Below are 15924 nucleotides of genomic sequence, written 5' to 3'. Positions count from 1 at the left end.
GGCTCATGCCTGTAATCCTAGCAACCCAGGAGGCCAAAGCAGGAGGATCACTTGAGGCCAGGAGTTCTAGACTGGCCTGGGGCAACATAGTGAGACCCGTAGCTTGACATGGTGATGCGGGCCTGTAGTCCTAGTTACTCTAGAGGCTGAGGTGGGAGGATTGCTTCAACCTAGGATACAGTGAGCTGTGGTTGCACCACTGCACTCCATCTTGGGCAACAGATCTAGACCCTGTCTCTAAAAAACATAAATAAATCAATATTTAATACTTAGCATTTTCCCCTATCTTTAAATATCTTTTAGCTACTTCACTTTTATTTTTATTCTTTTGAGATGATCTGTTGCCCAGGTTGGGGTGCAGTGGCATGATCTCAGCTCACTGCATCCCCCACATCCCAGGTTCAATCTATTCTCCTGCCTCAGCCTCCCCAGTAGCTGGGATTACAGGCTTGTGGCACCACGCCTGGGTAATTTTTGTATTTTTAGTAGAGACAAAGTTTCACTGTGTTGGCCAGGCTGGTCTTGAACTCCTGACTTCAGGTGATTTGATCGCCTCAGCCTCCCAAAGTGCTGGGATTACAGGCGTGAGCCACTGCTCCTGGTGGCTGCTTCATTTTTAATGGCTGCATAATATTCCTCATCAGAAAGTGGGAATAATTAGACTAGTCGGCGTGGCTCATGCCTGTAATTCTAGAACTTTGGGAGGCTGAGTTGGTAGGATTACTTGAGTCCAGGAGTTTAAGACCAGTCTGGGCAACATGGCAAAACCCTGTCTCTACAAAAAATACAGAAAATACCGGGTGTGGTGGCGCACACCTGTAGTCCCAGCTACTTGGGAGGCTGAGGTGGGAAGATTGCTTGACCTCAGGAGACTGAGGCTGCTGTAAGCTGAGATCCCATCACTGCACTCCAGCCAGGGTGACTCCATCTCAAAAAAAAAAAAAAAAAAAGGAAAGAAAAAAAGAAAAAAAGAAAGTGTTAATAATTAAAAGTACTTTTAGAGGGTTATGTCATAAGCCTTGACAAGAGTTGTTCTGTAAAGCTACCTGGCATGTAAAACGCTCAATTAAGTTAGTTAGCTCTTCCACAGGATGGAATTATATAACCAACCCCTTTCAAGAGGCATTTAAGTTGTTTCCATTATTTTGTCATGATGAATAAGGCTGAGCAATATTAATCTTTGCTCATATCTTTGGTCATTTCCTTTGTAAATTTCGGGACTGCTGGGTGTGCACATTTTAAAATTAACTCACTCATCATCATGCAGTTAGGAGAACAGAGAAAGGAAGGGGCTGTGCGGGGTCACATAGGGAGTTAGCGTCAAAGTCAGGACTAGGAATCAGCCAGAGTCCTCTAACTGGAGCTCTTCCAGCTGGTGTCCTAGAGGAAGTCCCAGCTGCAAGCCGGAGGGAGGAGGAAGGGAAAGAACCAGGCGCCGGGTCTGAAGCGGCGGCAGGAAGAAGGTGGGGCCGGTTGGGAGGAGGGGGCGGAGCTGCTGCGCCGCGGCGCTCCTTCGGGCTGCAGAAGCTAAGCGGTCGCCTGGCAACCCCGGCGGCGCGCCGTTCGAACGGAAGCGAGGAACCAATCAGGAAGTCCGGGGCGAACCATTCTGGAGTGAAGGGGGGCGGGGTGCTCACTTCCCCTTTCTCGGCGCTCGAGGGACTTTCCCTGCGGTGGGGGCCTTCGACAGTCAGGGCCACCCGCTCAGCTCGACTGCGGAGGGCAGTTCCGAAGGGGACCCCAAAGGTGCCCACGCGGGGCTAGGGCCTCCTGGGCGTCGTTGGGAGCGGCCACTACCAGCCCGGGTCCGAGCTGTCAGCCTCTCCGAAGACTGCGCGGAAGGAGCCGGGACACGCCTAGGACGGGCTCCAGGTGAGGGCGCGGGTGGTTCCGGGTGCGACCCGGGGTCTGGGGGACTCCGTTCCCCGAGCGCCTGCTGTCTGCTTTCTCCCCGCGTCGTACCTGCGTGTCATTTCACAGATGAGGACTCTGAGGTTCAGAGAGGCAAGTGTCCTGGCTCGGCGAGCTCTGGCAGAGAATCCAGTTCAAGGCTTTCTGCCCTACCTCGCAGCCCCTAGTCTAATCATATCTAGACTTGCCTTGAGAGGTACAGACGGGCAACTGGTAGTCATTTTCCCAGCATTTTATCGGCAGGGACACGGCCTATGGACCCCTGGCTGGATCACCTATCCCTGCGCCCCACACTGTCCTCGGGATGCCCCTTTTGGGCGTCTTTCTTCTCCGCAGTCCGGGGTTGGACTCGGCTCATTTGGCGCCCTTCTGCCTACGGGGCTCTGAACTCCAGAGCTCCCCCTCTCAGAGGACCACTCTTTGGGCATCGGATGGCACTGACATTTCTGGGCTGGATGTAGGGGCAGCAGATTCTCCAGCCCCCAGAGTCGCTGCTGGCCTCTTGGGAATCTTCCCCGGTTTGGGGAAGGGAATAAAGCCAGTCCCTGAACCAAAGCCTCTAGTCACCAGAGACTTTGGAATTGGGGGTGGGGCCGGGATCCCCTCAGGAGGAGCATCTGATCTAGGCCAGACCCTGCTCTGTCTCCTGGGGACACCCCTTGCCCCCTAGGTTGCTATTGTCAGTCTCCTTTTGTAGGTGGGGAAACTGAGGTTCTAAGAAGTTAAGCCTCTTGTTGAAGTCCCAGTCAGACAATGCAGTGGTTATTAGCTCCCTCTGGCTTCAATCTTAGAATCCTTGACACTCAGAGTCATGCATTTTGAGAGTCTTGAATCTCTGCATAAGGGAGTTACATATCTCCTCTCCTCTGGAGCCTCCCCCTGGCTTTGGGGACAGGATCTCCGAACACTCAGAAAACAAGCCTTTCCTTTATTCTTTCAACAAATATTATTGACTTCATAAGCCTTGCTCTTGTTCTTGCATGTTTTGTTTTTCTCAGTAGCATTTACTCCACCTTATGTCCTATATATTTTACTTATTAGCAAATTTATCACCTTCTCCCACTGTGATGCAAGGCAGGGGCTGAGGCAATTGAGGTCCTCACCACCAGTGCAAAATTTAGGGATGCCCTGAACCTCAGTAATCAAGATAACTGAAACTAATGTTCATGGACCATTTGTGTGTTCTGCAGGCAGGAGGTTAACTCACACAGCCTTCATGAAGCACAGTCCTCCCATCTCATTCTCTCTCTCTCTCTCTGTATATATATATATGTGTGTGTGTGTGTGTGTGTGTATATATATATATATATGCATATTTATAAATCATGAAACCACTGCCCTGTCCCTGACTTGCTCTGTGACATTGAGTAAGTTTCTTCAGTCTCTGGGCTGAGCTAAGAAGTCATGATGGTGCACTCAGGCCTGGGCAGAGGGCGGTCTAGGATAGGAAGCAGACTTGGTTGTGGATTACAAATACATCCCCCAGACTCAGCTGTCCCACTTCTAAGCAAAATGATGTAGATGCAGTGATGCTGCAGTGTGGTTTGTAGGCAGAAATGAGACACACGCTAAGTGGCCACCAGTAGGGGATGATGGGAAATTCTACTGTGCAGCTGGGAAAAAGAACATGCTCTTTATGTACTGATGTGGCACCAAGAACAAAACATGCTATTGAGCAAAAAGAACAAGATGAAAATGGTACACATAGCATCATGATGCCATATGTGTAACAATGGAGACAGAATATATATTCATACTTGCCTGCATCTGCCTAAAGTCTCTCAGGAAGGATAAGCAACTGTCTGGTCATGATGGTGCCTGCAGGGAGGAGAAATGGGGACAGGGTGGGAGGAGGTTGTTGTTGTTTTTTTTTTTAAACTTCACTATCTTTACCGTTTTTGAATTTTGAGTTGTGTGCATGTATCATCTATTTTAAAAATTTTAAAATTAAGGCCAGGTGCGGTGGCTCACGCCTGTAATCTCAGCACTTTGGGAGGCCGAGGCGGGTGGATCACTTGAGGTCAGGAGTTTCAGACCAGCCTGGCCAACGTGGTGAAACCTCATCTTTACTAAAAAATACAAAAATTAGCCGGATGTGGTGGCACGAGCCTATAATCCCAGCTACTTGGGAGGCTGAGGCAGGAGAATCACTTAAACCTGGGAGGTGGAGGTTGTGGTGATCCCACCATTGCACTCCAGCCTGGGTGACAACAGGGAAACTCTGTCTGAAAAATAAAAAATAAAATTATATATATATATGTGTGTGTGTGTGTGTGTGTGTGTATAATATATATATATATATATATATATATATATATATATATATATATATGCATGTTTATAAATCATGAGACCACTGCCCTGTCCCTGACTTGCTCTGTGACACTAAGTTTCTTCAGTCTCTGGGCTGAGCTAAGAAGTCATGATGGTGTACTTAGGCCTGGGCAGAGGGCAGTCTAGGATAGGAAGTGGGCTTGGCTATGGATCTGCCTCCCACTCACCTTTCTAATCCTGCGTGCCAGGTCCTTCCCCAAGACCTTGCATGTGTTATCTCTCTCATTCCGTCCCCACTGCAAAATCCTTTGTCCCCATTTTGCAACCTCAAGTGCAGACCTAGAAGATCAACTTGGTAGAGGTGAGCATATCAGTGGGCCTAGATATCCACATCCACACCCATTCCACAGCCTACTCCCTTCTCCCTTCCTAAAGTTAGTGCAAGGCCACCCTGAGCAAGGCTGACTCCTGGGCAGGCCAGGGCACCAGCGTCTGGGAGGCCTCCAGAAATAGCTCAGGGCCTGGTGTGGCTCTGGAGGCAGCCCAGCTGGGTGTCTCTGACCTGGACAGCTGGGCTGAAATTGAGCTGGGGCTGTCCTGCTGGCTGGCCCCTTGCCACTGCCTGGAGCCTTCCTGATCTCCTCTGGGGCAAGCAAGGGCCTCCCCAAATCTAGGCCAGGCTTCCGCTGAAGGGAAAGAAAGAAGCAGGTGGAAGGAAGGGGGCGGGTTGGGTGTAGAATGTCATGAAAATTATAACCTTTGGAAACCACACCTCCCACCCTCTCACCAAAGAATAAAAATCACTGACACCTCTTGAGCAGTTACTGTGTTCCAAGTACTTTACAAGTATGAACTCATTTAATTCCCTCAACTCTGTGATGTAAGGTAATTACTGCTGTTCTTATTTCCATCTTGCAGAGGGGAGACTGAGCACAAGAGAGGTTTAATAATTTGCATAAGATAACCTAGAGGTGGAATTTGAACCCAGAGAGTCTGGCTCTAAATTTTACATTTTTTAGGGGGGTGGGGTGGGGCGGTGAGTGAATTAAAATGTATATAAAATAAAATTTACCATTGTCACCACTTTTAAGTATACAGTTCGGTGGCATTAAGTACATTCACATTGTTGTACAACCATCACCACCATCCATCTTCAGAATGTTTTCATCTTCCCAAACTGAAACTCAATACTCAATAAACAGTTCCCCACTGCCTCTCCCTCTAGTGCCTGGCAATCACTGTTCTACTTTCTGTTTGAGTGAATTTGACCACTTTGGGTACCTCTAGGTATTATAAATGGAATCATACAGTATTTGTCTCATTGAGTCTGGCTTATTTCACTTAGCATAATGCCTTCAAGTTTCACCCATGTTGTTGTATGTGTTAGAATTTCCTTTTCAAGGCTGAATAATATTCTATTCTAATATTCTATGTATATGCTACCTTCTGTTTATTCATTCATCCCTTGATGGACACTTGGATTGCTTTTGGCTGTTGTGACTAATGCTGCTTTGAGCATGGATGTACAAATATCTGTTTGAGTTCCTGCTTTTAATTGTTTTGAGTATACACCCAGAAATGGAATTGCTGGGTGATCCTATGGTAATTCTGTTTAATTTTTTGAGGAACTACTTTACTGCATTTCACAGTGACTGCACCATTTTATGTGTCTATCAGCAGTGCACAAAGCACTAATTTCTCAACATCTTCACCAACACTTGTTATTTTCTGGTTTTTTTTTTTTTTTTTTTTTTGGTAATGTCCATCTTCAGGGGTGTGATGTGGTATCTCATTGTGGTTTTAATTTACATTTCCCTAATGACTAATGGTGTTGAGCATCTTTTCCTGTGCCTAATGGCCATTTGTATATCTTTGGAGAAATGTCTATTCAAGTGACAAGTGACTCTGCATTCTTTTTTTTTTTGAGACAGAGTTTCTCTCTGTCACCCAGGCTGGAGTGCGGTGGTGCCATCTCAACTCACTGCAACCTCTGTGTCCCCGGTTCAAGTGATTCTCCTGCTTCAGCCTCCTGAGTAGCTGGGATTACAGGCACCCGCCACCATGCCGGGCTAATTTTTGTATTTTTAGTAGAGACGGGGTTTCACCATCTTGGCCAGTCTGGTCTTGAACTCCTAACCTCGTGATCCACCTGCCTTGGCCTCCCAAAGTTCTGGGATTACAGGTGTGAGCCACCGCACCCAGCTATGACTCTGCATTCTTAACTATTACCTGTGCTTCTCTTAGATTTGTAACCTCTGAGAATAGTGGATCAGCATTCTGGGCTGATGAAGGCCTCCCTTCATTCTGGGCTGATGAAGGAGCCGGGCACTGAATGATCTAGTTGGTTGAATAGTTATCATAGCCCGCTCTTTGGTGGCATTTCTCATACATGGGCCTCATGCAGAGAGGGAGGCACGGTTGTGAGTCCTGTTTTGCAGTTAGGGAAACTGAGATATGGAGACATTGAGTATTTTATCCGAGGTCTTATAGCTAATCATTGGTGGAGCTGGGATTTCAATGGGTTCTGGAGTCCATGCTATACCTTACAGATATGGCCAGGGGGATGGAGGCCTGCAGGCCTGCAAAGACCACTGCAGGCAGCAGAACCAGTGTGTGCAGAGGTTTGTATATGGTGGCTTTGGAGAAAGAACAGGACTTGGGTAGAAGTGGTCAGAGCCCAGCTTGAATGGTGGTGACTTGAAGTTGGAGGAAGAGTAGGACAGGTCTGGAAAGGCCAGGAGCAGGGTCAGGGTTTGGAGAGGAGGCTTGGTGCTTAGGAACCCTGGCCTTTTTTTTCTTCTCACAAGATATTTATTAATTACAAAGGGAAAATAGTAACTGTACAGTGGAGAAATTTGGCAGATATTGCCTTAACCAAGGAATTGGCTGATCACTAAGATTAAGACAAACTGTTGTTATGAGTGGGTGTGGTAATGTACCTATAGTCCCAGCCACTCAGGAGGCTGAGGTGGGAGGATTGCTTGAGCCCACCTATTTGAGGCTGCAGTGAGCTATGGAGTGCACTCCAACCTGGGCAACACAGTGAGACCTCATCTCTTAAAAAAAGAAAAAAGAAGCCTCCTGACACCATGTACTGAGAAGGACACAACATCACTTTTGTGTTATTCTTGATAGATATGTATAACTTTCTCTCCTTTCTTTCTTCCTCTTTCTTTCTTTCTCTCTTTCTTTCTTTCTTATTGATATAAGAAAAAGCTTTATACATTTAATGTATACCTCTTGATGAGTGGCCTTGGCCTTTGAGGTGGCCTGGGTCCAGTCCAGCTAGTTGTTCAATGGTATTTCCTCTTTGTTTGGTCCCTGGAGGAAGAAAATTGGAAGGGTGTGATGGAGCTCATGGTCCAGTGGGAGAGATAAGGAAACGAATTATATTTCCTATCCTAGATAAAAAAGTATCTAAAATGACAGGATGTAATGAGTGCTCGGAAGGGAATAAAATGGGTGAAAAAGCTGACACCCCCTCTTGGGGGGTCTCTTGGAGGAGATGGCATTTGAAGTGAGATCTGAAGGGGGTGAGGGAAGAGAGTCCAGGCAGAGAACAGCTGGTGCAAAAGCCCTGAGGCAGGAAAGACCTTGTGTTCAGGAACAGCAGGGAGGGCTTTGTGGCCAGAGCAGGAAAGAGGTTGCAGATAATATGGGAGATTTGGACAAGGACTGAGTCCTGGAAGGCCTGAGGGCCAAGTAAGCAGCTTGGATTTTTTTTTTTTTTTTTTTTTTTTTTTGAGACGGAGTCTCGCTCTGTCGCCCAGGCTGGAGTGTAGTGGTGCGATCTCAGCTCATTGCAGGGAGTTTGGATTTTATTGTTAAGGGAGCCACAGGAGGGTTTAAACACAGCAGTAATGAGACCTTATTTCTGCTGGGAAAACATTGCCATTATTGCCCCCATTTTACAGCAGAGGAAACCGAGACTTAGAACCATAACCAGGGAGTGCTTCCTAAGGTGGCTTCTCCCTCTGGGGTCCAGCCGACGAGGCAGTAGATTATTCAGGAGTTCCTTGCGGGGCACATCTGGTAAGTGGCCAAAGCACAACACAGAAACACTGTCTCTTCCACCTCGCCTCCCCAGATGTGAGCCTGGGTTCCAATCCTGGCTCTACCATTAATCAACTGTGGAATTTTGGGCAAGTGGCCTTACCTCTTGGAGCCTCAGTTTTCTCATCTGAAAATTGGCATAATGATAGTAGACCTCACAGAGTAGGTTTGAGGATTAAATGAGTTAACATTTTGTAAAGAGCTTAAAATGGTGTCTAGTACAAAGAAAGTGCTCAGATGAGATTTGTTCTTTTCTTTTTTGGCTGTAAATTTATTCAATGCAAAATAATCCTCTCCAATTTTACTGAGGTGGCTGACCACGTCCACGACCAGATCCGCCTCTAAATTGGAATTTGGTTGCTGACCCAGCCCCAGCTTCGGCTGTGTTGTCAGCACCAGGGGGCACAGAACACTGTCTGTAGGTGTCTCTGTCAGCTTCCTCTCTTGTGAGTCTTGCAGGTCGCTCACCCTCCAGACCTTTAGGCCGAGGCCTGCCAGTCTCTGGACGGCTGCGGCGTAGGGTGGCAGGAACAATCTCTGGGGGCAGATGAAGGTAATCATGGAGATACTGGATACCCTCATTGGTAAGGTACCAGTAGAAATGTCTCCAGGCAAACTCTTCCTTCACGTAGCCTCGGGACTTGAGAGACTGCATGGCCTTCATGACATGAAGGTTGGGCACATTCTTGTCTGCCAGCTCCGGGTGCTTAGGCATGTGGACATCCTTCTTGGCCACCATGACTCCCTCCTTAAAAAGGAGTTCATAAATGGCAATCGGTTCTTCTTACACATCAGCATCTTGGCAGCTGTAAGGTCCGGGGCTGGGGCTAGAAAGGAAGGACTGTTCTTTTCTATTATGAAAATAATTATTGTTGCTTTGCTGTTACTACTATTAGTGCCTGAAGGAGCCTTCCCTCCCCATCCTCCATTTCTGCCTCAGTGGAGGGCTAGGCAGGGCTCAGCAGGCCATTTGGAGGATGATGGATTGTTGCCCCATTCCCTGTAAAATCAGGGACTGGAGGAGGCCGCAGTGCTGAGGGGGAGGGAAAGCTGATGTGAGTCACTGCCGGCCTCCTCATGCCCTACACCCTGGTGCTGGCCCAGCTGCCACAGGCACAGAGATGGGACAGGAGCCTCTTCAGCCTGAGCGGGGCGGAGGGCTGAGGCTGAGGCCTGGGAGACAGCTCCTTCTCTGCGCCTCAGGATTCCTGTGAAAAAATAGCCTATCAGATGTGCCTACCTGAAGTGAGTTATAGGACTTGGGCTGGAAGAGGTGACAGTCACTACCCTCTGGGAATTCCTTCCTGCAGGGGTGCAGTCTCATGGGATAAAATGAGGGGGCTCTGGGGGGTTAAATGAGTATGGTGTCTAGCACCCAAAAATTCTAGTTATTGTTGTTACTATGACGGCTGTTGTTACCGATGTTAACAGTTTTTCACAAGGCTGCTAAGGCATCCTCAGACTCAGCCTGTTCCAGATGGATGGGCTCTGCGTGTGACGGAATGGAGCACCAGGAGGGTCCCGCAGCTTGCTCAGGGACACACAGCTATAAAGTGGTGGCGTTAAGGCTTGGTCTGGAGGGAAAGTGCGCAGGCTGGACTCCCCAGAGTGATTTTGGGCTAGTGACTCAGCCTCTCCCAGCCTCAGTTTACCATTAGTCAAATGGGATAACAATAGAACTCACCAGATAGCGATTGTTGGGAAGATTAAAATGGGTTACTTGATACCAAGAAAAACACTTTCCCGTGCCTGGCACAGTGAACATTACCTGGCGGTCCTTCTGAGTGTCAGGGAAGGGGGCTCAGTTTGTCCGTCTCTAAGATGGGTGCGCTTGCCTGCGGGAGCCACCGGGACTCCGCGCGCCAGGTGTGCGGTGGGCGGGTCTCGGCTCCCGGAAGAACGTCCCTGGGTGGTCCTGGAGCGGGTCGGACCCGGTTACTGAGCCAGGCCAGCTGCCAGCGGCCGGGGCTCGGTTTCCGGCCCCTGCCTGGCTTTCCTTACCCTTTTCGGGTAATACCTGGACCGGCGGGTTCACTTGCCCGCAGCCGCCGGAAGTTGCGCAAACTCAGGTTGCCGGAGCCCCAGGTGGGCCGGGCCGGAGGAGCGCAGGCCAGCGGCGCGGGCGCAGCCAGGTACGTGCGGACCTGCGTGGGGGGCGCCCAGCCGGAGGTAGGGGGCGGCCCGAGTACCCCTCCACCCCGGGACGGCGGAAACGGGGCAGGGATCTACCTTTCGGCTTCAAGAGGACCGCGGGGATCGCGCCGCTCGCTCCCTCATTTGAGATCCAGGCCAACTCGGACTCAGAGGGGCGGCGAGTGGCGAGGGTCACACAGCGCCCTGCTAACCGTCCCCCCATCTCCCGCCACCGGGATTCCTCAAGCTTGCCCGGAATTGAGGGAGAGCAAAAGCCAGACTGGGGATCTGAGTTTCCCCTAGTCTTGCCCCGCGGCCTCTGGAGGCTGACGCGGGGGAGCTGATGGGGAGGGGACGAGGCGGTGATGCAAACCAGAAGGGCCGGCGGTTGGGGGCATTCATGGGAGGCATTTGAATCCGTGGGTGGGGCATTGGGCGGTGAGAGGAGGCCTCAGAGGGGACCTTGAGTCCCGCTTGGGGACTTGGGACCCTGGCTTCATCTGGCAGGAGCCGCTGCACCTCCGTTTGCCCACCCGTGACATGGGGCTGTTGAGGTGAGCACACTGATCAGCCTGTCTTGGGCCTGCTTTGTCAGCGGTGTGGGCTGGGACAGACCCTCGTGGGGTTTGCTTAGAGACCCCTCCGTGGGGGTGGTCTGTGGACTTGGGTAGTCAAAATCTTCTTAAAGACCAGTAGCCTGGTTCGTGGCTCCGCCTTTTTGCCAGATGCTGAGGAAAGCCCTCGACCTGTTTGATCTCCATCCTTATCATGACCTGGAGGCTCAGGAAGGTCTATTTTTAACCTCATTTCACGGAGAAGGTAACCGAGTCTGTAAAGAGGCGAAGCTGCTTGCGCAAGGCGCACAGCGAGCGGGTGGGCGAACTGAAGGCCGGCGGGCCCGCAGCGCCAAATCCGGGGTTGGCTCTCGCATCTGTCCCAGCCCCGCCAGAGGGGACACCAGGGCCAGCAGATCGGGCCGCAGGGACTGGGGGCCCGATCGGGGTCGTGCATGGGACTTCTGCCCCGGCCCCGCCCGTCTGACCTCCTTCTCCCTCTTTATCCGGATGGTGCCCGCGAGGGAACTGCCACTGTGGACGGGTTGGACTGGTTTGGGAGGTGGCGGCCTGGGGGTGGGGCAGAGTTTGGCTGCCTCTACTATGCTCCTTTCCTGTCAGGTCCTTCCCACCTGAGGTCTCCTGGGGGTCGGCCCTGGTGGAGCAAGGCTTCCTTTCCCATCCACTCCATCTCTCCTGCCTTGGGAGCAGCACCCAAGGTTCTATTCCCAACTTATCGCTGCTGCAAAGGTCTCCAGCTGGTGGTTGAGGGCCAGATGGAGGAGGGGACAGATATGTTTGCAGACATATTTTGTTTGCTGCACGTGCAATGTTTTAATCATTCATTATTGAATATGCTAACAGTTTTAAGAATCTAGAGTTTTTATGGAAGTCTGAATTTCCAGCTTCCTGGAACAATACACCTACCACCTTGGACCCATATACCTGCAGCAGGCAGGGTACCTAGATGTCTCTAGTTCATCTCTGATCACCCAGTTGACATCTGGCTCCCATAAATATTTCAGTTCAATAAATATTTATTGAACATTTTACCTTAGTATGTGTCTAGGGCAATATCTTGAAACTGGGGTATAGTGAACAAAATAGCCACCCTCACCTGCCCCCCCCCCCACACCCCTGCCCTCATGGAGCTGATATTTTAGGGGGGCAGGGACAACAAAGAATAAAACACCCATACACAAATAGAGTACTTGTGCAGGGAATAAGGAGAAAAGGAATAGTGCGGGGAGGGGGTCAGGAGCGCAGGGGAGAAACAGGATGTGGTATTGAAATCAGTGCCTTATTTATCTACTCTGGGGCCTGGGAAAGTCAGTTCTCTCAATCTCAGTTTCTCCATCTGCACAATGACCCACAGGCTTGTGGGAGGTTATAGGGAGGATGGCACCCAGCAGGGATCCCTGCCTCCCCACCCTAATCCAGACTCGCTCCCTTCTGGATTTTTGGATGTCTAGGTGGGGCTGTCCAATGTAGCTTCCTACCATGGATGGAAATGCTCTACTCTGTGCTGCCAAGTACAGTGACAACTGGCCACATGTGGCTACTGAGAACTTGAAATGCCACTAGTGTGGCTCGGGAACGGAATTTTATGTTTTTATTTCATTTAAATTTAAAGTTAAGGTTGAATAGCCATATGTGGCTGGTGGCTGTTGAGCTGGACAGCACAGGTCTAAATGGCTTGAACTGCATGTCCTCTTGGGGAACACCTAGATTAAGTACCCGCCCTCTCTGTTTTACAGATGAGAATGTTTAGGACTTGGTATATGGGTTTTCTTCTGCCCCATCACCAAGGGGCCTTGTGGGGTGACTCTGTGGGCTTGACCCTTCCTTGGAAACAGGGTCAGGGTTGGCTTGATGCCTAGGACATCAGGCTCTGACACTTGGGTGACCACATGGACACTTGTGCATCCAGGTGTATGCCCTCCTCCCAGGTGAGTGCCCATTCCATGGCTGCAGGCAGATCAAGGGTCTGCCGGATGCCTCCATGCAGGGCTGTGTGATTTGGGACATTTCCAGCTTCTCTCAGCACAGCATAGCTCAGGGCTGACGTTTCCACGTGACAGGCATTTGTGGATCACCGTGGGCCATCCAGTTCTATGCTGGAAGCTGACGGATGTATGGACTCCACTGGGGCGGGGGTGGAGATTTTCTTTGCTCCTTCCCTATAAGCTCTGCCCTTTGCCTGGGGCCTGGCATGTCTAGGCGGGTGGATGGCACAGGGAAGCTTCCTGCCTGGATGGGTGAGGGGTAGAGGTGGTACCGGGCTCCCTTTGGGAAGTCCAGATGGGGTGTGGGGCTGGAGCCCTTTTTCTTGGTCATTTAACCCTACACTCCTGTGGCAGCACCTTCCTTCTTGGTGGTAAGGGGCAGAGCTGGGTTAACTTAAGCAAGTTGGTTGCCTCTCTGGGCTTCAGTTTCTCCATCCAAAAAATGGGGCTGTTGAGAGGACCTGAGGTTGAGTTGACTGGTGCGTAGCACAGAGCCTGGAGCCTCCCTTGCTCCCTTTAGCGCTTGCCTTGCCCTGTCTTTTCTGCCCAGGTTGCCCAGGTCTTTCTTCTCTAGCACCTTTTTTCTTCTCTTGGCCTCAGCTGGGCCTGGTTCCCCGGGGGCAGGAGGGAGGGGGTGTGGGTGGGGCCTGAGGCCCCGCAGCTGTTGCCTTCTGCCTGCTGATTGGCTCCTTATGGAGGGGCGTGGTCTCTACCTTATAATAGGGAAGGCGTCTTACCCTCTCTCAGCGGTGGCTGAACCTCTTTGTCTGAGCGCTCTCGGCTTTTTTTTTTTTTTTTTTTTTTTTCTCTCTCTCTCTCTCTCTCCTTCACTGCAGCAGTTGCCGGTGTTCAGCTGCCTACTTTCTGCCTGGATCTCTGGCTCCTCATTTCTCCAGTCTTCTCAGACCAAAGCCCTCGGGATATGCAGCAGCCATGCCTGTGGACACGCTGAGCCCTGGAGCCCCGGCCGCCCCCGCCCTACCTTGCCGCCTTCGGACCAAGGTCCCTGGCTACCTGCTACGGAGGCCGGCAGATGGTGGAGTTCGGAAACCGAGTGCTGTGGAGCGCCTGGAGGCCGACAAGGCCAAGTACGTCAAGAGCCTGCATGTGGCCAACACCCGCCAGGAACCAGTGCAGCCCCTGCTGTCCAAACAGCCACTTTTTAGCCCTGAGACTCGCCGCACAGTGCTCACGCCCAGCCGCCGAGCCCTGCCTGGCCCCTGCCGACGGCCCCAGCTGGACCTGGACATCCTCAGCAGCCTCATCAACTTGTGTGATAGTCCCGTGTCCCCTGCCGAGGCCAGCCGTACTCCTGGACGGGCAGAGGGAGCCGGCCAGCCTCCCCCAGCCACCCCTCCACGACCGCCGCCCAGTACCTCTGCGGTCCGCCGAGTGGACGTCCGCCCCCTGCCTGCCTCGCCAGCCCGGCTCTGCCCATCACCGGGTCCTGCCGCCGCCTCCAGCCCAGCCCGGCCACCGGGTTTGCAACGCTCTAAGTCGGACTTGAGCGAGCGCTTTTCTAGGGCAGCTGCTGACCTTGAGCGCTTTTTTAACTTCTGCGGCCTGGACCCGGAGGAGGCAAGAGGGTTGGGTGTGGCCCACCTGGCACGGGCCAGCTCGGATATCGTGTCCCTGGCAGGGCCCAGTGCTGGGCCGGGCAGCTCTGAAGGGGGCTGCTCCCGCCGCAGCTCGGTTACTGTTGAGGAGCGGGCCCGGGAGCGCGTTCCCTATGGCGTGTCGGTGGTGGAGCGCAATGCCCGCGTGATCAAGTGGCTGTATGGGTTAAGGCAGGCACGGGAGAGCCCAGCAGCTGAAGGCTAGACGCCACTGGGGAATTTGCCACAGGACAGATCAAGTGGTCCCTGGACCTCTTTTGCATCCATTCTCTGGATGGCCATGTTAGAGGCTCCACCCTGGTGTGAACTTGGTGTGGAGGCAAAGGCTTAGAGGCTGGACCAGCATTCTTGGGCAAGGACTGACTCTGGGAGGGTTTTGCTCTTGACTTTGGACACTTGAGAACCCCCTCCCCCCATCCCAATGCAAGGTTTTTGACATGAGTGTACTCCTGCTTAGTTCCTCTTGTGGGCCTGCATTTGGGGTGCTTTGCCCTTCCCACTGAGAGTGAGGGGCCAAGGGATCTCCTCAATCTTGTCTCCCCAGCGGCTCTGTTTCCTCCTTCCTTCCTTGGCCTCTGTCATTTGCTGACTTCCTCTTCCTTACCCAGCGGAACTCACCCTGGGGTCAGGGCAGTGGGGAGGGGCCTATCCACTGCTCTTCCTAGTCCTTGGCAGCTGGCCTAGGTGGGCAGACTATAGGAGGGACTGGTTAGGAGTCTGCATTGCTTTGACTTCCCTCCCGTTGGTTAATAAACACAAATGCTTGTTTCTCGAGGGCTGGGCCTTCAGACTCTTCTGTGTTCACAAGAGAAGGGGTAAGAGAAGTCTTGGGGTGGGGCCATCAAAGCAGTAATTGTTTACCCCGAGATCTAATGGTGGGGCATGATGATAGCAGCTGGCCTGGCTGGAGACATGTCCCCGCGATGGATTCTCATAACTCTCCTGGAAGGCTGGCAGGCCTGCTTCATCAAGGAGGAAACTGAGGTCCAGCCACGAGTGGGCTGGAATAGAGCTGGGAGTAGGAATGGGGTCTTTCCCCTGCACCAGGAAGGGAGCCTGCAGGGGAAAGGCTGATGGGGTGCATAGACTTTCCCCCGCCATGAGTGTTCCATCCTCATCCAAGCCCTGCCCAGTTCCCAAGGGGGCAGGAAGCTTGGAGAGGGTAAACCCTGAACTTGAGGTCGCACAGACCATAGAGTGAGGATGGGAAATGGGAGTTTTTGGAGGACGAGAGACTTGGGGTGGACGGCACAAAATGAGTGGCCTTGCCTGGTGATCTTGGACAAGCCAGTCTCCCTCTGGGCCTCAATGGGAGAGTTAGGCAGCACAGTCCTCCTTGGGTTGGGGCACTGGTGCATTCTGGGCCTTTCATGCTAT

The 15924-nt window shown here is 51.8% G+C and overlaps 1 protein-coding gene and 1 pseudogene across 5 annotated transcripts; one reads left to right on the top strand and one right to left on the bottom strand.

Annotated features, from left to right (window-relative positions):
* Nucleotides 1-1622: 1622 nt before the first annotated feature.
* FAM110A (family with sequence similarity 110 member A) lies at nt 1623-15321 on the top strand. Of its 5 annotated transcripts, none has more exons than XM_003904933.4 (2): nt 1623-1872; nt 13768-15321. In XM_003904933.4, the coding sequence occupies exon 2, from the start codon at nt 13865-13867 to the stop codon at nt 14750-14752; it is 888 nt and encodes a 295-aa protein (XP_003904982.1). In that variant the 5' UTR covers nt 1623-1872; nt 13768-13864; the 3' UTR covers nt 14753-15321. The 5 variants fall into 5 exon arrangements, with proteins under 5 accessions (XP_003904982.1, XP_009214682.1, XP_009214679.1 ...); XM_009216418.3 differs by having other exon boundaries at nt 1631-1872; nt 13771-15321; XM_009216415.4 differs by lacking the exon at nt 1623-1872 and adding an exon at nt 9562-10370 and having other exon boundaries at nt 13771-15321.
* On the bottom strand, nt 8540-9036 carry LOC101005989 (annotated as a pseudogene).
* Nucleotides 15322-15924: the final 603 nt, after the last annotated feature.

The sequence above is a fragment of the Papio anubis genome, chromosome 16, assembly GCF_008728515.1.
Source record: "Papio anubis isolate 15944 chromosome 16, Panubis1.0, whole genome shotgun sequence".
NCBI lineage: Eukaryota > Metazoa > Chordata > Mammalia > Primates > Cercopithecidae > Papio > Papio anubis.
The sequence above is the reverse complement of the archived record's forward strand: the minus strand, read 5'-3'. Positions and strand labels throughout refer to the sequence as shown.